The 19,458-nt window shown below is 35.0% G+C and overlaps 1 protein-coding gene across 2 annotated transcripts; it reads left to right on the top strand.

Annotated features, from left to right (window-relative positions):
• The first annotated feature begins 1,743 nt into the window (after window positions 1–1,743).
• ETAA1 (ETAA1 activator of ATR kinase) lies at window positions 1,744–18,784 on the top strand. Of its 2 annotated transcripts, none has more exons than XM_046663288.1 (6): window positions 1,744–2,074; window positions 3,258–3,386; window positions 4,366–4,442; window positions 7,567–7,679; window positions 7,939–9,995; window positions 15,288–18,784. In XM_046663288.1, the coding sequence occupies exons 1-6, from the start codon at window positions 1,852–1,854 to the stop codon at window positions 15,404–15,406; spliced, it is 2,718 nt and encodes a 905-aa protein (XP_046519244.1). In that variant the 5' UTR covers window positions 1,744–1,851; the 3' UTR covers window positions 15,407–18,784. The 2 variants fall into 2 exon arrangements, with proteins under 2 accessions (XP_046519244.1, XP_046519245.1); XM_046663289.1 differs by having other exon boundaries at window positions 1,944–2,074; window positions 3,262–3,386.
• The last annotated feature ends 674 nt before the right edge of the window (window positions 18,785–19,458 follow it).

Here is a 19,458-nt window from a genome sequence, read left to right as displayed (position 1 = left end):
TTTCATTTTCCTCATTACAAATGAGGTTGAGCCCATTTATACAAGTTTGTAGATTATTTAGATTTTCTTTTGGAGAGCCTGCTAAAGTATATGACCCACTTTTCTTTACTTTTTGTTGTTTTAAAGATTTTATTTTTCTCCCAAAGCCCCCCGGTACATAGAAGTGTATTTTCAGTTGTGAGTCCTTCCAGTTGTGGCATGTGGGATGCCACCTCAGCATGGCTTGATGAGTGGTGCCATGTCCATGCCCAGGATTCCAACTGGCAAAACCCTGGGCCGCCGAAGCAGAGCGCTCGAACTTAACCACTCCGCCATGGGGCCGGCCCCATGATCCATTTTTCTTATTGGTGGTCAATCATTTTCTTACTGATTTATATCAGTTCTTCATATATTTTATGTGTGGGCCCTTAATCTTGTACCTTGTAAATATTTTCTCCCAATCTATGACTTGCGTTCCATTCTCTTTAGCGTTGTCTTCAGAAGGACAGAAGTTCTCAAGGTATCAATTTAATGCAGTCAGATGTATAATTATTTCTTATAGTTGGTGATCTTTTTTCAATTTAAAATTAGTTATCTGTCATGAAGATAATTTCTATCATCTTTTAGAATGTTAATTATTTTATCTTCATCATTAAACATATAAACAATTTGCACTTAATTTGGGGATATGGTTTGAGGTATAAGTTGCCTTTCTTATAAGTTGTCTTTCCATGAGAGTATCAAATTGACCACGTAGTATTTATTATCAAAAAGTCCTTTTCCCACTGCTCAGGAGGGTCATCTTTGTCTTAAATCAAGTGTCCATTTATTTAAAAGTCTGATTTTGAGCTATTTTGTTTCTTTTATCTGTTTGTCTATTTTCACCATTGCCACACTATCTTAATTATCATAAATTTGAAAGTCTTGATACCTGATAGATATCCAATTCTACTATTCAAAAAGAGAGCTTCAAGAGTTTCTTGGATATTTTCAGCCCCTTGCATATCTATGTACATTTTAAAATAAACTTGTTATATTACACACACACCCCTACTGCAATTGTGAATGGATTTGCATTGAACCTATAGAGCAATTTGGGAAGAACAGACATTGTAACAAAATTGTCTTGCAACCCATGAACATGGTATAATCTTCCATTTATTTAGGTCTTCAATTTCTTTCAAACCTATTTCGTATTTCTCTCTGTAGAGGTGTTGCAATCTTTGGTGAAATTTATTCTTAGTTATTTGATATCTTGTATGCTATTATAAATCATTTCTTTAAAACATCAATGTTACATTTGTTACTAATCTACTGAAACAATTGATCTTTGTTGACTTTGTATCAGTAACTGTTTAATAAATTTATGAATAACTTCTCCTATTTTTGGATTTTTCTATGCACATATCATTTATGAAAAAGTTTTATTTCTTCTTCCTAATCTGTACCTTACTTTCTCTTCTTAAAAACTACCAATACCCACAATAACCTGAATCGTAGTAGAGTGTAATTCTAATTGTAAATTCAGTTTAAAAAAATGCCAGTGGATTCAATTTTCTTTCCACCTCACATACTCTCACCCTCAGCTACGGAGGCCAGACCACTAGCCCTGGCTGTCACTTTCAAAGCCTGAGAGTCTGAGCAGGGCCGAGCAGGCGCGGTGCGGGCTGCGTAAGCGCGCGCCGCCGGCACCCTGATCGCTCCGCCCCTCGTCCGGACACAGCCAATCAGCGGCCGCCCTTAGGAGCGCCCCCACCGGCCAAAATGGCGGCGGCCGTTGGCGCGGGATCCTGCTTATAGTTCCACTGCCTTACCCATCTGCCTGTGGCAAAATGTGAAAGGAGAAGCGGCTGGTGGAGGGGGTCCTAGGCAATGAGTCGGCGAAGGAAACATGGAGACAGCCCTGGCCTGAAGAACCCGCCGCGGACGGCGGCGGCGGCCGAGGAATGCAGCTCAGTGGTCGAGCCACGGAAGAGACGGCTGAGGGCGGCCCGCGGCTCGGGGCTCGGCGGGGTCGGAGAGGGGCCGCCACGGGCCCGGCCGCAGCAGGAGCAGCCTCCGGCAGCCGCTGCGTGCAGTAAAAGTCACCCCGAGGGTGAGGCGGGTCTGCGCGGCCTCTGCGGGCCTCGGAGCTGCAGCCCCACGGCCCCGCGGGCAGGCTGGGCGGGGGTAGGGGGTGGAGTCTGAGTGCGCTCCTCTCTGGGCTTCTCCCCTCGTGATCCAAAAATAATCCGGCACCACTCCCCCCGAGGCGTTGGTCCCTGAGTCTGAGCGTCGCCCCGTTAGGTCTGACCGCCCACTTGCCGCCCCAGCCACAGGAGTGGGTCGTGTGGTTTACCTGTCTGGGGAGGGCGGCGCCTAGCTCGGCTGCGCCTCCGGGCCTCAGTGGCGGCCGGGCGAGGAGAACCGTGATAGCGCTGAGGCCTTCCGCTGACTCGTTCCCTGGGCACTTATTTCCCCTGACACCGTGTGCTCTGAGTTGCTATAGAGAAGGGCCTGTAGGACAAGCTCCAGCTGTCTGCATCTTCAAATCCGTGGTGTTGTCTCACCTGATGAATAAAATCGGAAGTTCCTAAGAGTAGGAACCCGAGTGCACCTGAATATTTCCTTCTGATCAACTTGGGGTGTTCTGTTTTAAAAGTTTTAGTAAATCCTGGTAGGAACAGAAACTCTTACAAAAGGTCTTTTCTAGAACATGTTCTTAAAATACAGCTTTTGTTACTTTACTTGTCTTTAGTTTACTCCCCTAAAGCAATTCCGGAATGAACAAAAATAAATCTTTGTAGAAATTTAAAAATGGTACTAGACAAAACTTCCTAAGAAATGGATGATCACTACTAAAGCCTTTTGAAGTAATTAGTGTAAGTTGCTAGAGTGGGTGAAAGGGGGATAAACTAGATTTTTTACTCAAGTTGCTGTTGGGACCCTTTTGATTTTTGAAATCTATCGATAAATTACAGGTGGTTCCCAAAGCTGCCAAGTTCTAGTGGTAATGAATAGACTGGCTAGGTTATACCGTATTATACATTCATACAGTTACTAGATTGTCTATTTTAATTTGCTAGTTACAGTGTCACATTTGTGAAGTATTACAAGGATTTTTATGTGAAGCAAACATTTCAATTGTGGTTAAAGTAATATAGCCATCTCTGGGAGAGAGCCTTATAATTGGACTATAAAAAGTAGTTTGGTGTAAGCTACTATTTGACTTGGGGGTATGATGAAGTAAGTAAAACTTTAAAATGCAACAATTGTTATTTTAATCTCATTTTATGTAGAAAGATATGAAACACCAAAGCGATTGCTCAGAATGGATTTATTGTCATCTACCTTCAGTTCTCCTAATGATCCAGATGGACAGAATGATATCTTTTGGGATCAAAATTCTCCAATGACAAAGCAGTTAGGTAATTTGTTATTAACATTTTTATCTGGTTAAATATTTCATAAATGATTAGGATCTAGCTGTAGAACTGCTGAGGTAACAACATCGGGAACTTTTTAAAAAAAATTTTATTGAGGTCGTCACAGTTTATAACATTGTGAAATTTCAGTTGTACAGTATTATTTGTCAGTCACCATATATATGTGCCCCTTCACCCTTTGTGCCTACCCTCCACCCTCCTTCCCCCTGGTAACCACTAAATAGTTCTCTTTGTGCATGTGTTAGTTTATCTTCCACATATGAGTGAAATCATACAGTGTTTGTCTTTCTCTGGCTTATTTCGCTTAACATAATACCCTCAAGGTCCATCCATGATGTTGCAAATGGGACAATTTTGTCTTTTTTTATGGCTGAGTAGTATTCCATTGTATATTTACACCATATTGTCTTTGTGCAGTCATCAGTCATGGGCACTTGGGTTGCTTCCAAGTCTTAGCTATTGTGCATAATGCTGCAAGGAATACAGGGATGCATAAGTCTCTTTGAATTGTTGATTTCAAGTTCTTTGGATTGATAGCCAGTAGTGGGATAGCTGGATCGTATGGTAGTTCTATTTTTAGTTTTTTGAGGAATCTCCATACTGTTTTCCGCAGCGGCTGCACCAGTTTGCATTCCCACCAGCAGTGTATGAGGGTTCCCTTTTCTCCACAACCTCTCCAACATTTGTTATTTTTTGTCTTGGTTATACCAATCTAATGGGTCTGAATGTGGTATCTTAGTGTAATTTTGATTTGCATTTCTCTGACGACATCAGGACCTTTAATACAGCAGATGTTTTTTGAGAACCTTGTGTGATTGTATTGCTGTGATAGGCATGTGATGTCAGAGTGCATACTGATCTAAGCTGTGCTAATTAAAATTGTTTTCTAAGAAGTGACTGCTACTTTTAAAAATTGTTTTTTTTGTTTATGATTTTTATAGAAACGTCTTTATTTCTTTAGGTAAAGGAAGAAAAAAACAGATTTACACCACAGATAACGATGAGATCTCACATATTGTTAGTCGTATTGCTCCTCAGGTAAATATCACTAGTTTTATAGTTTATTTTAAAACAGTGAAAAATGTGCCCCAAATCCTTGTATGGTTTTTTTTCTATGAAAAATATTTTGTCTTTTACTATTCTCTTTTCCAAAGATAGAGCAGCAGATTACTTGTACCTTTTCTACTACTGAAATGCATCTTTCAAAGAAAGGAACATAATGTGTAATTGGTAATATATATTTTTCTAGGCATATGTCTTATTTTAATTTTTTTGGAGTGATGATTTTTGACTAGAGCTTTGTGTTTCTTTTGTCTTTCATGTTGTTTAACAGTATATGGCACCATTTTTCAAGTTACCAAAATAATAGTCAATAAAAATGTGAACTTTTCAGTTATTTGTGATTGGTATTTGTTTACTGTCTATAGCACACCTTTTCCCCATTGAAACTGCTCGTCTTAATACTTACTGACTGAGAAGATCATCAAGAAATGCTTATAAAGGTGGAAGGAACTTTGCATTTGGAGTTAGTTCTCAGTTGGCCTCATGTGTTGGGTGACCCCAAACAAGTCACATAATCTCTTAGAACTTCAGTTTATTCAGTCATAAACTGGAGGTATTGCTTGTCTTGCCCTTTTGATTGGATTATTATGAGGATTCAGTTAGGATAAAAGTGCTTTGTAAAGTATAGAGCACTATAAATGTGAGGTTATTTTAAAGTTAATTATGATAGTTAAATTATTTGCTGTAATAGAACCATCTTCGAAAGTTTATTTCACTTGTACTGCTTGAGTGAAATATAAATATAAATGTAAGTCAGCCTCTGTTCTGAACTTCTTTACTTTTCTTTCTCTTTTTCTTATTTAATAACATTTAAATCCAGAAAACATCCACTTTTTGCTCCCTATCTTCTCTGTAGGATGTATGGTGTTTTTCCTTGACATGTGCTTGGATAGCGACTATGTGTTGACCATAAACAATGGCTGGCACTGGCCAAAATGTGGTTATGAGGAATCACTGGCATCCTGGTAGAGGAGACAGGAAATAACATTTTTTTTAGTGGCTGTAAAATATCTGAAATTACAATTAGCACAGTCAAAACAACTCTGTTGCTACTAGCTCTGCATTCCATCTTTGGCATGTCATAGAAACTCATTTTGCAAATGGTTCATTAGTTAAATAGCGTTTATGCCATACTACTACTTACTTCATAAGTTAACAATAGATCTTCATTAATTGTGGGTTTCACATGAAAGAAGCATAATAAAATGTGTTTGGGCTGGCCAGCCTAAATAGCGATAAAAAGATAACAGTTGAGTAAATTATTGGACCCTTTACCTAAGTGGGCTAGAAATAAAAGCTCACATAAAGAAATGGCAACAGTATGCAAGTGGTAACTTGTGTATAAGAATAAATACAAGGAAATTAGTTGCTTTTAAATGTTACCCTTTTCAACTGAACACTTTTAAAGCATATAAATCTTTGGTAGTTTTGAGGTGTTTTTTAAAGCTTGTCGTGTTCTCAGAATGACGTATTCATGTTTATTTTTAAGTGACTTATCCCCCTCAAATAGTTAAGTCACCTTAATATTTTCAGGGATCACATTCTTTATTAAATACACACTTTTGTTTTCATTGGACAGTCATTTCTTTCTTTAGGGATACCTTTCATACAGTATTTTTTGGGGAAGGTGGTGTATGTTTTCCCACCATTTTTAAACATCTCTATACAGTATGCTCTTTAGGATTAAATGAAGTAGTGTGTTTAGATACCTTGTACAGCACCTGGATTATAGTTGGGAATCAATAAATTATGAAATTATTAATGAAGAAATTTTTTAAAATATTAACACTTATAAATAGTGTAAAAACATATATAGGACACACACACATATATATATACACACACACACACACATATATAAAAAATTATAAAGTTGTCATACTTTTATAAAATTTGAATGAATTTAAAATTACTTGTAAATGGACAAAAAGTCCATCATTAAATCTTTAAGAATGTTATTTTCCCTAAATTCAATATTGTTATTGAAATAAAAAGGAAAATATATATTGCGTCTGAAAGTGAAATTTTTGGTTGACTTGAGTATTTTGTGAAGCTAAAATCTACTAGATTCAACTGGACATCTCAGAAAACTGCTTGTTGATTGAGGATTTTAAAGTACCAAGTTGTAGGGAGCTTTTCACCTAAACCTTCTCGTAAATAAACATGAACTGACATCTTTATGCCCAGAATTTTGCTAGATGCTGAACTATCTTAAGAATAGTCCTTACCTTCAAGTAACCTGTAATCTAGTGAAAAGATTAGTTTTACCTCATGTGATAGTTATTTATGTTCATTGTAGTACTATAAAAATAGAGTAGAAAATGATAACCTATTTGATTTGTTGGTTTGGTTTGTAACTCATGCATGAGCTCATTCTCTAATTTTTTGTATGATCAAGTGACTGAAAAGCATAGCAAAAATATCCAGGACTGAAATGACTTTTTCCTCTCCTTTATACAATGGTTAAACTTCACTTTTTGCTCTCACTACTTATTTTTGTTCTTATCCCTACCTTATTCTTAGCATCAGTTCTGACCTTGCACTTATCCTCTAACTCAGGCCTGACCTTAATTCTCAGTGTTCTCAATTCAGGTCAACATGGATTGTCCAACTTTAGGTAATGATTATAATGGGCATAGGGAAAATTTGGAGAATCAGGTAATACAGAAAGAATTCCATATGTATTTCTATTCTTATTTCGATGATTTCTGCTACACAGTTTATTTCTGATACTAATGTTTATTTTTATGAATATCTTATGACAGCTGAAATAAGTTGATCAGTTTTCTTTTGATAAAAACGTGCTTTTACTATTAAATGTATATTTGTTAATTAATTAAATTCTTATAACTTTTTGAAAATAAGTAATTCCCAATTTTAAATGTTTTCGTTCCCTGAAGCTTAAATAAATCACTTCTTGCAATTTATTATTGCCATCTTTCAACTTCTCATCGTTTGGGAGTTTGTTTAGTAATTATCACTGTACCAGAATTTATTGCTTTAGGAAAATAATTCAACTTAATTAAGTTTTCTTTTTCTTTTCTTCTTCTTTTTTTTATCCTTTTGCTTTTAAACCTCTTTTTTTCCTCTTTTGCCAAAGGATGAAAAACCAGCAGCAAACTCCATGCTGGGCATGTGGATTGGTGAAACTGCCATTCCTTGCACTCCTAATGTTGCAAAAGGAAAATCAAGAGCAAAAATCAGCTGCACAAAGTAAGCTCAAACTTTTCAGCTTTTCTGACATTCAGTGAAGTAAATATTTTTAGTAATATCCTATTTTGGTTTTGTGAATATATCAAAATGGTTATAAATTATTTTCCTTGGTTTTGACATGTAAAGTTTTGGACAAAATAATTATAATGTAAGATAAAATTTTCAAGTTTAACGTATTAAAATATGTTAAATACCAATTGAATATTTATAATGACTCGGAACTTTTCTTAGTTATAATTTTAAAATATTTGTTTAATAGGTTAAAAACACAAAGTCGAGAGGAAGAACTTATGAAATTGGCTAAGCAATTTGATAAAAATATGGAAGAGCTAGATGTGATTCAAGAGCAAAACAAGAGAAATCATGATTTTACCCAGATGATTTCAGAAACAGAGACTTTAAATAATTATGAAGATAATGTACAGATGCGGTTATTCCATGATAGAGTTCTCGAGATCGATAATGCTATAATAAGGAAGCCAGTGAACGAAAACACCAAGATACCTGTGGTAAATGATCAAAATAGCAGTCAGAAGCCATTTGACCAAAATGCTGAAGCAGCCTTTAATGCCATTTTTGATGGTTCTACTCAGAAATGTAGCGGACAGATAAGCCAAGATCTGTCAGATACTTTTTTGAACATCAGTAATACCACCTTTGGAAAGAAGAGTGTTTTGAAAGAGGAGAAAATCATTACTAACGAAACTCAGGTCACTGAAAAACTGCCAAATAAAACCCCAGGATCGCTTTCTTGTCAAGTAGATAATCCTGGAATGATAAAATCATGTGCGACTTCCAGTACTAAGGAACCGGAAGCTTTTAATAAGCACCTTGATGCCTTTGCTACCAGTGATTTTGAGGATGATTGGGAAAACTTATTAAGTAATGAACTTTTTGTTATGCAAAATGGCGAAATGTCTGAACTTTTCCCTGCTTCTAAAACAACCCAAATTGTTGATCGAAGAGGAATTTGTACCTTTAACAATAAAAATGATAAAAGTAAGTCAAGAACTAATTCAAGTCTAGATGCCAGATTAAAAGATTCAAAAATTTTACAAGATCTTCCTTCAAAGACACATAACAGTGAATTAATAGATGCTGGAAAATATAGATTTTTGCCAGATCCAAATGGTAAACCAAACAAATTACCATCCACTGGAAATAAAATGAAATTTGAGAAATCTTTCAATAAAATTGTTGTTCAAGACAAAATGCAAGATTGTGCAGCTGCATTTGATCTGACAAAAGTCAAGGAAGATATTCATACTAAATTTCCTTCTAATGTAAATGCTTCTGAAAAAAAGTCTACTTTGAACACAGGATATTCTAATGAACAAAAAAATCAGGCCATTTTTAATCAGTCTTTTAAAGCACCTGCTACTATAGATCCTTTTGGCTCTGCAGCTTTGGACAATGAAACCAGTGTTCATAACCCAAATCAGACTAATGCATCCAAGTTAGATTCTTTCTTTGATGATTGGAGTGATCCATCATTTGCCAATGAAATTGTTAAAGCATGTCACCAATTAGAGAATACCTGGGAAGCAGATGATGTAGATGATGATTTATTATACCAAGCGTGTGATGATGTTGAAAGACTAACTCAGCAACAAGACATTAGAAGAGACAGCAAGACATCAGAAAGTATACTTGAGATCAATAATAGTTCCACACACGGAGCTAAAAACATGTTTACTACATCTAAACAAAGGAGCCAGTTGATGCAACGGAAGCATTTGAATCTGAATAGCATTTCAGTGCATATGTCTTCATCGACAAATAATTCACAAATAAATAAATCAATGAAAATGGAGAAAAGGGAAATTTTTGGAAATTCTCCAGGTTTTCTGGGTGCTACGACAAATTTGACTATATACCCTAAGAACTTGAATTGTCAGGCCAATAATCTCCATGTCTCTTGGAATAACACAGATGTTCCAATACAAGTGAATGGTTCCAAATCAATTCTTGCAGGAGGTTCAAGTTTCAATGTGAGTTCAGATCATATGACTACAGAAACTGCTACTTGTAAGAAGAAATTGAGTTCTAAGCATCTATCCCATAGGACCATAACAGATGAAGCGCAGAGTGACCTTAACAGGACAGTTAGATTTTCTAAGTATACGTTTACAAAGATGAAAAATTCTCAGATTTGTTCCCAGTTTAATGAAAATTGTGTAACAGGAAGTATTTCTGATACCAAAATTAAACAGGATTTGGAGAAAAATAATACTCCTGGCATCCCATTATGTGGGAAGGCTGTTCAGCCGCAATCTTTGGTGAAACTTTCTGAATCTTTGAGACAACCTTCAAAAGGTTTGTATGTAATAATTTTCGTTGAAAAGTATTATGTTGGAAAATAGCCGAACTAGTTATTTGTTGTATTGAATTTGTTTAACATATAAGGTAAATACTATTCTATGATGTTTAACTAGAATGCTTAAAGTGGTTCTTACAAATAATTATGCTGGAATATACAAAGAGTGGGTGATTTATGTTTTCACAAGACCACATTGAATTCTTTCCCAATGTTTAATGCAATGACTAGCATATAGTAGGCACTCAATATTATTTGTTGAATGTTTTCTGTTATTTCCTGGAAAATCATACTTTTAGATATATGTATTGCACTGTGAGATTGTGTATATTTACTAAATATCTCATTGTTTTAAAACTTGAATAATCGTAATCCTGTGTTTAGTGGAACATTGAGGTGAACAGTATTTGAAAATTTAGAGCATTCTAATTAGACACTTTTGCTAATATAGTATCTGCTATAAAAGTTGTGATGATTAGAATTTTAATTTACTGGGTACAGCCTGTCGTCTTTGATTCTTCTAATTCCTCCTTTCCCCGCTTCTCCTTTCTATCAACAAGTTCAGTTGCTTCTATCTCAAAACCATTTTTCTCACTCTGCTGCTCTCACTCTTATCCAAGCCAATATTTTGACTAGACTACCACAGTTTTTTTACCTGCCTCCTTTCAATTCTAGTCTCCAAATAGCAGAAGAATCTTTTAAAAACAAATAGGTGAACATGGCATTTCAGTGCTTAAGCATAACTTTCAATGGATGCCCATAATATTTCAAATAAGATCCTTACTTTACGCTATGATCTACAAGGCCCTGGAATATCTCTCCTTAACCTGCCTTTTTTCTCTTACCTACTAAGCTTCAGGGATACCAGCTGTGTTTCAGTTCCTCAAACAGAATAGATTCTTTCCTGGTTCAGAAGCTTGGACTAGGCTATTCCCAACTATGATTGCTCCTTCCCAACATTTGACCCCCACTCCAACCCTTTGGTTGGTATCTGTTTATCCTTAGGTCTCAGTTTAAGTAGTACCCTCTCATAGAGTTCTTCCTTGAACAATCTGTAAGTAGGTCTTTTCCATGTTATTTCCATTATCTCTCTTATTTCCTTCATTTCCTTTATTACAATTTTCAATTAAATATTGATTATTGTCTGTCTTTTTAGAGAATACCTAGGCCTGCCAGGGCATCTGCCACCTACTAGATGTTTAATAAATATTTGAGTGGCCAGCCTGGTAGCATAGTGGTTAAGTTTGCATGCTCTTCTTCAGTGGCCTGGGGTTTGCGGGTTTGCATCCCAGATGCAGACCTACACACCACTCGCCATTCTGTGACGGCATCCCACATACAAATTGGAGAAGATTGGTACAGATGTTAGCTCAGGGACAATCTTCCTCAAGCAAAAAAAAGAGGAAGATTGGCAACAGATGATAGCTCAGGGCCAATCTTTTCTCACCAAAAAGTAAATAAATAAATAAATATTTGAATAAACATTGTACGATATAATGTGAAAAGTCTGTTATTCCCTGGTACTGTAATATTTTTTAAAAGGGAATATGTCTGGCATAACTACTTGTGCTTCTTATGCATAGTGTTTTCTCGCAGCCTCATCCCTTGCAGATGCTGTTGCCTTCACCAGAAGCATAGTGCCCCCATATGCACACACCAGATCTGCCTGGCCATTTTCCATTTGTCTTTAAAACACACTGTATTTCTAACCACCCCGAATGATGTAGAGTCACTTTCTCTGGGTTTCTCCAATACCTAGTGCTAACTTCTGTTACAGCACGTACTATTCTAGCTTGTAATTATGGATTTTCTTAACCAGTTTCCCTCACTTGGAGCTAACATTAGGATTCTTATCTGTTATGTAGATCAATGCTAATATGGTGAGGGAGTTTTTAGTTTCTTTTAACATTAGATTATTGTTTAATGTTTAGATTCTAGATGATGCTTTATTGGCATTACTGCTAGAACTTTCCTATTTAAATGACCCCTCCCACCTTTTTGGTAGCTTATAACAGGACTATGCTGGTTGTTTAAAAAGAAATAAAGAAAACAATATAGATTAATTTGAAGTAAAAAGTTAAGTCCTCTGTTTCTCCTTTCTCACAACCATTCCTCGGGGGAAGCCACTCTTAACAGTTTGGAATACATCATGTAGAATTTTCTGTGCGTATACAAACGTGTGTGTGTGTATACCTGTAGATTTATTTAAATAGATAGAATTATATACTATATACCCACTATTTGGCAAATTGGTTTTACCTTCACTTAATATATTATAGTTCTTTTTTCCTGTTAGTACATATAGTTTTGCTTCAGTCCTTTTAATGACTACAAATTATGTTATTATATGTATGCACCATAATTTATTTAACTTTCTTTATTGATGGAAGTTTAGTTTGGTTGCAGTTTTTTGTGTTACAAACAATCCTCCAGTGAATATCCTTCTATGTAAATTTCTGCATGCTCATGCACTTGTATCTATTAATTACTGAAAAATTGGTATAAGAGAATGTTTTGAATTTTGATGGATATTGCCAAATCTTCCCAAAAAGGTATATCGGTTTATATTCTTGTCAACACTGACAATGAGTATTTCTCTACATTACAGCCCAAATTAGATATTTTGAAACTTTAAATATTGTTGTCCATCTCTAATAATTTTAAATATTTAAATTTATATATTTAAATACGTCTAATTAATTGAACTATACTTCCAACGTGAATTTATTTACATATAGTTACAACTCCATTAAACCCTCTGGAATATTTGAGTTTCCCCAAAACTCCTGTCTGCTCTCCTGTCTGCATTTTTTCTGGATGGATGATCTACCTTTCAACTAACTTTATCAATTTTTCCCTTAAGTTTATTGACAGTACCTAATTTTCTAATTAATATTAACCTTGTTGATATTTTCTATTGTTTCCACTTCCTTTTGCATTGGTATGTAGCAATCAAGCTGCTCTCCAGGGAATGTCTTTGAAACAAAACCCATTTAACTACCTCATTGCTTTGATGTAGGGTTTGGCAAACCATGGCCTGTCCAAATCCAGCCTATTGCCTGTTTTTTGTACAGCCAGCACACTAAGATGGTTTTTACATTTTAAATGGCTGAAAAAATCAAAAGAATATTTCATGACTTTTGAAAATTATATGGAATTCAAATTTTATTGTCCATAAACAACATTCTATTTTAACACATTTGTTTGTTTATGTATCATCTGGGGCTGTTTTTATGCTAGAGTGACAGAGTTGAGCAGTTACAATGAGAGAGCATATGACCCTCAAAGGTTAACGTATTTACTTTCTGACCCTTTACAGGGAAAAAAAACTGCTGACCCCTGCTTTAGGGTAAAGATTAAGAAGAACAACTCTTGCTTTGTACCTTGCAATAGTTTGAGACTTTGCCATGTATTTTTATTGCGGATTGAGTTAAAGAAAGGCTGATGGGAGAAATGGATGACTCTTAAGTCAAACTTTCATGGTGTGACTTTATTATATCATTGGAAGTTATTTTCCAGAATATCAGCAAGCCAATTGTAAGGCCAATTTTAGGGAGCTGTGTTCTTTTCTGCCATCACGGATTATTAACCTGTTTTTCTTCCAAACTTATGGTCAATTGAATATAAACTGTGTTTGTGTGTATTCTGAGTTTGTGTTTCTCAGCTTTGAGACTAAAATATTAGATAGTCAAGCTAATTATGAAATATCTTGTATCTTTCTGTAAGAAAAAATAGCTACAGTCTGTGAGATAATTAATTTAGGAAATAAAAGGCATCAGAATCATCTGGGGAATTTATTCAAATTATAGCTCTCTTGCCTTCAACACCCACTCTCATTTCTGATTATACCAAGTAAGGAAGGGGAGACAGATTGATGATATATTTTGGGCAAATATCTCCCTTAGTTAGCAAGAGAAATGTCTTATAACAAATAAATTCTGAACATTTGTCTGGATGTCACTGTAAATAATATTGCTCTGCTGACAGTACTGTGGGTTCTTATTCTCTTCTCTGAAAGGCAGAATTTACAAGATAAACAGTTTTACCAACACAAGATCACTTAAATATATATTGCGGTGATGATCTTAATTTTTAAAACAACATTGAAGTGAAGAAATAGGTTTGCTAATTTCGAACTTTGATTCTTATTAGCATTATATGGATAATCTAATAATTTTAGCTCAAAGTGACTTAACTGAAGTTCATTTTATTAGAATTTGGTATTTTGGCAGAGGTAGAATTGCAGGCTTTATTAAAACTGCACTTTCTTATTTTCATTTAATTTACAAAACGTTTATTTTACAGTATGTTTATCTAAGATACACACTAACATGTGCTATGTAAGAATATATCGGGGACTGGCCTGGTGGCGCAGTGGTTAAGTGTGCACATTCCACTTTGGTGGCCCGGGGTTTGCTGGTTCGGATCCCGGGTGCGGACATGGCACTGTGTGGCAAGCCATGCTGTGGTAGGCGTCCTACATATAAAGTAGAGGAAGATGGGCACAGATGTTAGCTCAGGGCCAGCCTTCCTCAGCAAAAAGAGGAGGATTGGCAGCAGTTAGCTCAGGGCTAATCTTCCTTGGGAAAAAAAAATGTCAGAATGCTTTGCATTTTTATGTATTAAAAAGATATTCAAATTGATTTTATTCAAATATTCTGCTATTTGAAATAATCTTCTAATGTTTAAGTAAAATGTGTTCTCAAAATAAAAATATAATATCTAACAGTAAGTTACACATTTGTTGACATGATAGATTTCACTCTATCACTCTAGTTTAATTTTTCCTAAGTGGCTGAAATGAAAATCTTGGAGCTTTATAGAGGAAAAAAGTAGGTGTGATTTTAATATAGCTTATCTTATAGTAAAAATACTATATTGGTATCTAATTTAATTAGTTATATTTTGACTCCTTTTGTATTAAAGTTTATACAACATTTAAAATCCCAGTTTGTTTTTAAAATGTATTCATTTGTCAGTTGTATAAATTAGATGTCATTGTTCACAAGAATTATTTGCTGGGTAGTCAAAATGTACAGTTTTTAATACAATGAATTTTATCACACTGTGAAAAGAGTGCATCAAATGGAGACAAAGTGGTCAGTGCTTGATTTCTTTCTGGGTTAGAGCGTTATATCTGTACTTGGAATCTTACATGCAGTAATTTAGTGTGATTTAATGGCCAAACCAATGTGGCAAATCTGGGCAATAAACAAGTAAAAATGAAGACTCATATTCAGAATGATTTCATAGTCTATAAAACTAATATTTATATTTTGTTTAATTTTTAGAGGAAGAAGAGAAAAATAGAAGGTATTCTCCTGAAGAAATTAAGAGAAAAAGACAAGAAGCACTGGTTCGAAGAATGGCCAGATCACAGGCATCATCTGTAAAGGCAGCTCCCACTTAACTTGATTTCTTTAATGAAATATTAGTTGGAGGACTTAACAAAGACAGTTGATAACTATCTATGATAGAAAATATTTTTTCTTAGTTTCTCTATGAGAAATTTAATGCTGAGTTATAAAGCATGGACTTCTACTTTATTTGCTAAATCAGTGTTTGCAGTAGTCAGTGAAACCTTTCCTTGGAGATGTGTGTGAAAGTAATTGCGTATAAGTTTTGGAAATTCTGCAAAGTTAGCAATTATGTGGTAAAATTATACACAGGAAAATAGTTACATTTTTAAATACTGTGACAGAGGATCATCAAAAAATAGGTAATCTATGTAACTTTTATTGTAATAAATCTTTTCCTATTACAAAGCTTCGACTTACTAAGTTAATAGAGACTTTTTGTAATAGTTTTACTTTCAGTAGCAGTTCCTTGAAGTTTTTATACATTTCTAAATTTTAATTAATACTTCCATATTCTTAGGAACATGGTTGGTAGGAAATAAAGTACTTCAATTTATTTGTAAGGAAATTACTATTTTCAATTCCTAGTCTGAAATATATTTGAATTTTAATTTTCTAAAACATGATACATTTTGGAAAGTTTCCACCATTTTTAGGGAAAATGCTGATTTAAGAAGTTTGGTTTAGAAAAAAGAAAGTGGATTGGCTATATAAGTAATGTAACATCATCAACACTTAGAACTGTGAGAAACTTTAGATATCATCTGGTTCAGCTTCTTTCTTGTATAGGTGAGAAATGAATACTGTTATTCTGAAAGTCACAAGGCAAGTTAAAGCTGTGCTAGGATTAGAATTTTTTTCATTCTAACGGATACTTTGACAATTGTTTCATTTGCTTCAGGGTATTAATTAGCACATAAAATAACTTGTTTGTGGGAGTATTAATTATTTTATAGTATAAAACAAAAAATGTAACTAAAATTACCTTAAGGACTGTTTAATAATAATGCTCATTGTTTCTTGTATTAAAGAATTAATCATTCCAGGATATAAAAATGAGAATCTTCTATTTTCAGTTTTCCTATAACTATGTAATTTTACCTTGATTAATTTCCTGATTTTAGTAATTTGTTCATCCTATTGCTCCTTTTTCTTTTTGCCTGTTTGGAATTTGCTAAGCCAGAAGTAAAAATCTTAGAGAGCATAAGGGCAGTAAGGATGCTTTATTCATCCCAAATGGCTTTAAGAGACCTGACAAAAGTTATAGATGCGAAATACCTATTAGGGTGTTCACCACTATTCAGGTATCTTAGAGCTATGATAATATCAAAATAATTAATGCATTTTAAGGTATTTCCATATAGAGATATATCATTTTGAATACTGCATTTTCATATATACAGTGAAATAACACATTCCAGGCAACCTTTATTATTTGTCTAAGAATAGATAATAAAGAACCTAAATAAATACAGGTAAGTTTTATATGTAAGACAATGAAGAACTGAGAATCTTTATCTTTTTCTAAAGTGAGTTCACTGTGTTCTTACTATGCTTTGGGTATGTCTACCTTTGCTTAAGCTCTTCCCTACCTGCCACTTGCTTCTTCCAGAGTGCCTTTAGCCTGTTCTGTCCATTCATTAAGACTCAGCCTAATACGTCTCAGCTTCTCTGAAACTCATACCTGACCATCCTCACTGGAATTGACTTCTTCTCTCTGATCATGGTGGTACTTATTTCTTGCATCTTTCATGGGGCAATTCATTATTCAGTTCTAGTAATATTTCTAAAACTTCTCATTTTGCCATATTCTCATATAGCCTATACTGCTGTTTATTTAATAGTTGTCTTAAAGTGACCTCTTTCTCTTTAAAACGATACTTTATAGTACTTGTGAATGTTGGGTGGACTATTGGCCCAGCACATCTGAACCTGAACATAATTGAGTTTCTAGGATTACTCCTGCTGTTCACACTCTGCCTTCCTATCCTGATTCTTCTTCCCTTTCCTGTTGTTGGAAACAGCAGGCATTGAGTGGACCATGAATGAGCATGCAGAGGTGTAGATAGTTTCTCTGTCTAGATAGTGTCTCTTTCCAGTCTCTCTGGAATCTGTTTCCACACAGGGAAGGAGTAATTGGTAGCCCTGGCAGTTCTATTCCAGCTCAAGCTCTGCTGCTGTTTATGTATCTCAGGCTGGCTGCAGAAAAACTGATGCTAATAATGCCATTATTACAGGAAAATCTACTGCAGAGTAGAGCCTGTCTATCATTATTCTTTCTTGCTGCAGATGTGCAACCCCAATCTCAGGAAAACTTGGGTTGTATGTTACAGATACAGTCAGTGGTGGGCAGGCATGTACCACACTTTGAGAAACACTGCTTATATCATTATACTCTATTATCACAAATGTTTAAGTTCCTGAGAACAGAGGTACATTACTTATCTCTGTCTACCTGATACTGATATTCAGTGGTTACTTATTAAATGTTGAATGAATTTAGACAAATTCTAATGGCAGAGATTCTTCCTTGCCCTACTTGAAGCAATTTGACTCTCATTCGCTGAGCTTCAGGATTGGAAGATGTTTCCAAGAACAGTTTAAATTTAACCTAATACTGATTAATCTAAGTGATAATTTATCTAAAGTCTGACCATGGTTTTCAGTTCTTGCTGGGATGTGGTGAACAAAATCACTTGTGGGACTCAAAAACAAAACAACATACTTGGGTCCTTGTGCTTCCCTTAGACTTCATAAATGAGTACATCTAGTGGTACAGGGTTCAAAAAAAATTGTAATTGCTAAACTTATTTAACAGTTGCTAAATGTTTTATTTACCATGCATGGTTTTAAGAAATTTACGTTATCTCATTTATTTCTCAAAATAATCCCATAAGTAATGATTTTATCACCATTTTAAAAATAGGGAAACTGGAGTATGTGTATTAAGTGACTTTCTCAAGGTCACACAGTTATAAAGAAGTTGGAGCTGGACTTTGAACCCAAACAATCTAATTCCAAATATTGTGATCTTAACCATTGAGTATATTGTCATTCATGGAAACTATTCCTAAAAACTAGTGGTCTATGTAAATTATCAGTATGTACAAAAAAGAATTGTAGCATTTCAGGCATGTGTACCAAAAAACTCACTAGAATCCTATAGCTTAATTTTATAGCTCAGGAGAATTTTTTTCCAATCCCAATTGTTGTTATAGGTGACTCCTGTACTTTATGTGTATGTGAGTGGGTGGGTGGTTATTGATTATATGAATCCACATAGAGGTCATCTTCTTTTTTCATTGAACTATTAAACCAAAAAATAGAGAAATGCATAAAATGTATAGCTATTTAAAATGTCGTTTTACTTCACTATTTTAGTAACTTCTGGGTGTTCTGGTCTTAAACCTATTGGGGAGAACTTAATTGCCTAGTTCAAGATGTAATGGCTTACCTCAAGCTGCTAGTAAAACTCTAATCCAGGTAATAAAATTAAGGTTTCTGGTCAGTTGCACACTATATAGAATAGTGGTATTCTGCATTAAATTTGTTACAATATGTTGTTATGGTTAAAGTATGTGAAGAAAGTCCAATCTCACACAGATATGTAGTTGAGAAATGGAGTATTGTATTGGTCTTTTCAGATAATTGTAGATATTCTTCTTTGATAATACACAAAAACTCAAGATGTGGTAGTTTCTTAAAAGTTAGCTGAAACTTCCGTTTCTAGCCAAGATGGAATAACAAAGACTGAATGTACCCTTCCTGCTGAAACAACCAAATGAAAAACAGACAAACTACATGGAAAAGTGAATTTCAAGACACTGGACCTCAGACAATGAGGAAAGTGATCCTTGAGAATTAGGAAACAGGCAGACGGAGCCCTAAAATTTTCCCAGCTTACTGCCTTGAAGGAGCTTGCAGGCTGCAATGCAAGGAAGGGGAACTAAGTAAGAATCCAGTAGACTCCTTGAGTTGAGGAAATAGAGCTGAGAGTCTGAGGAACCCAAGATAGCTAGAGTTCATAGGACAGAGTACCAGTGAGTGATTGAAAAGGATCAAACCATTCCCAAGTAACATAACTGCATCCCAGAACAAAGTTCAA

This window comes from Equus quagga, chromosome 5 (assembly GCF_021613505.1).
Source record: "Equus quagga isolate Etosha38 chromosome 5, UCLA_HA_Equagga_1.0, whole genome shotgun sequence".
In the NCBI taxonomy this organism is placed as follows: Eukaryota; Metazoa; Chordata; class Mammalia; order Perissodactyla; family Equidae; genus Equus; species Equus quagga.
Note: the sequence above shows the minus strand (reverse complement) of the source record. Positions and strands in the feature narration are given on the sequence as shown.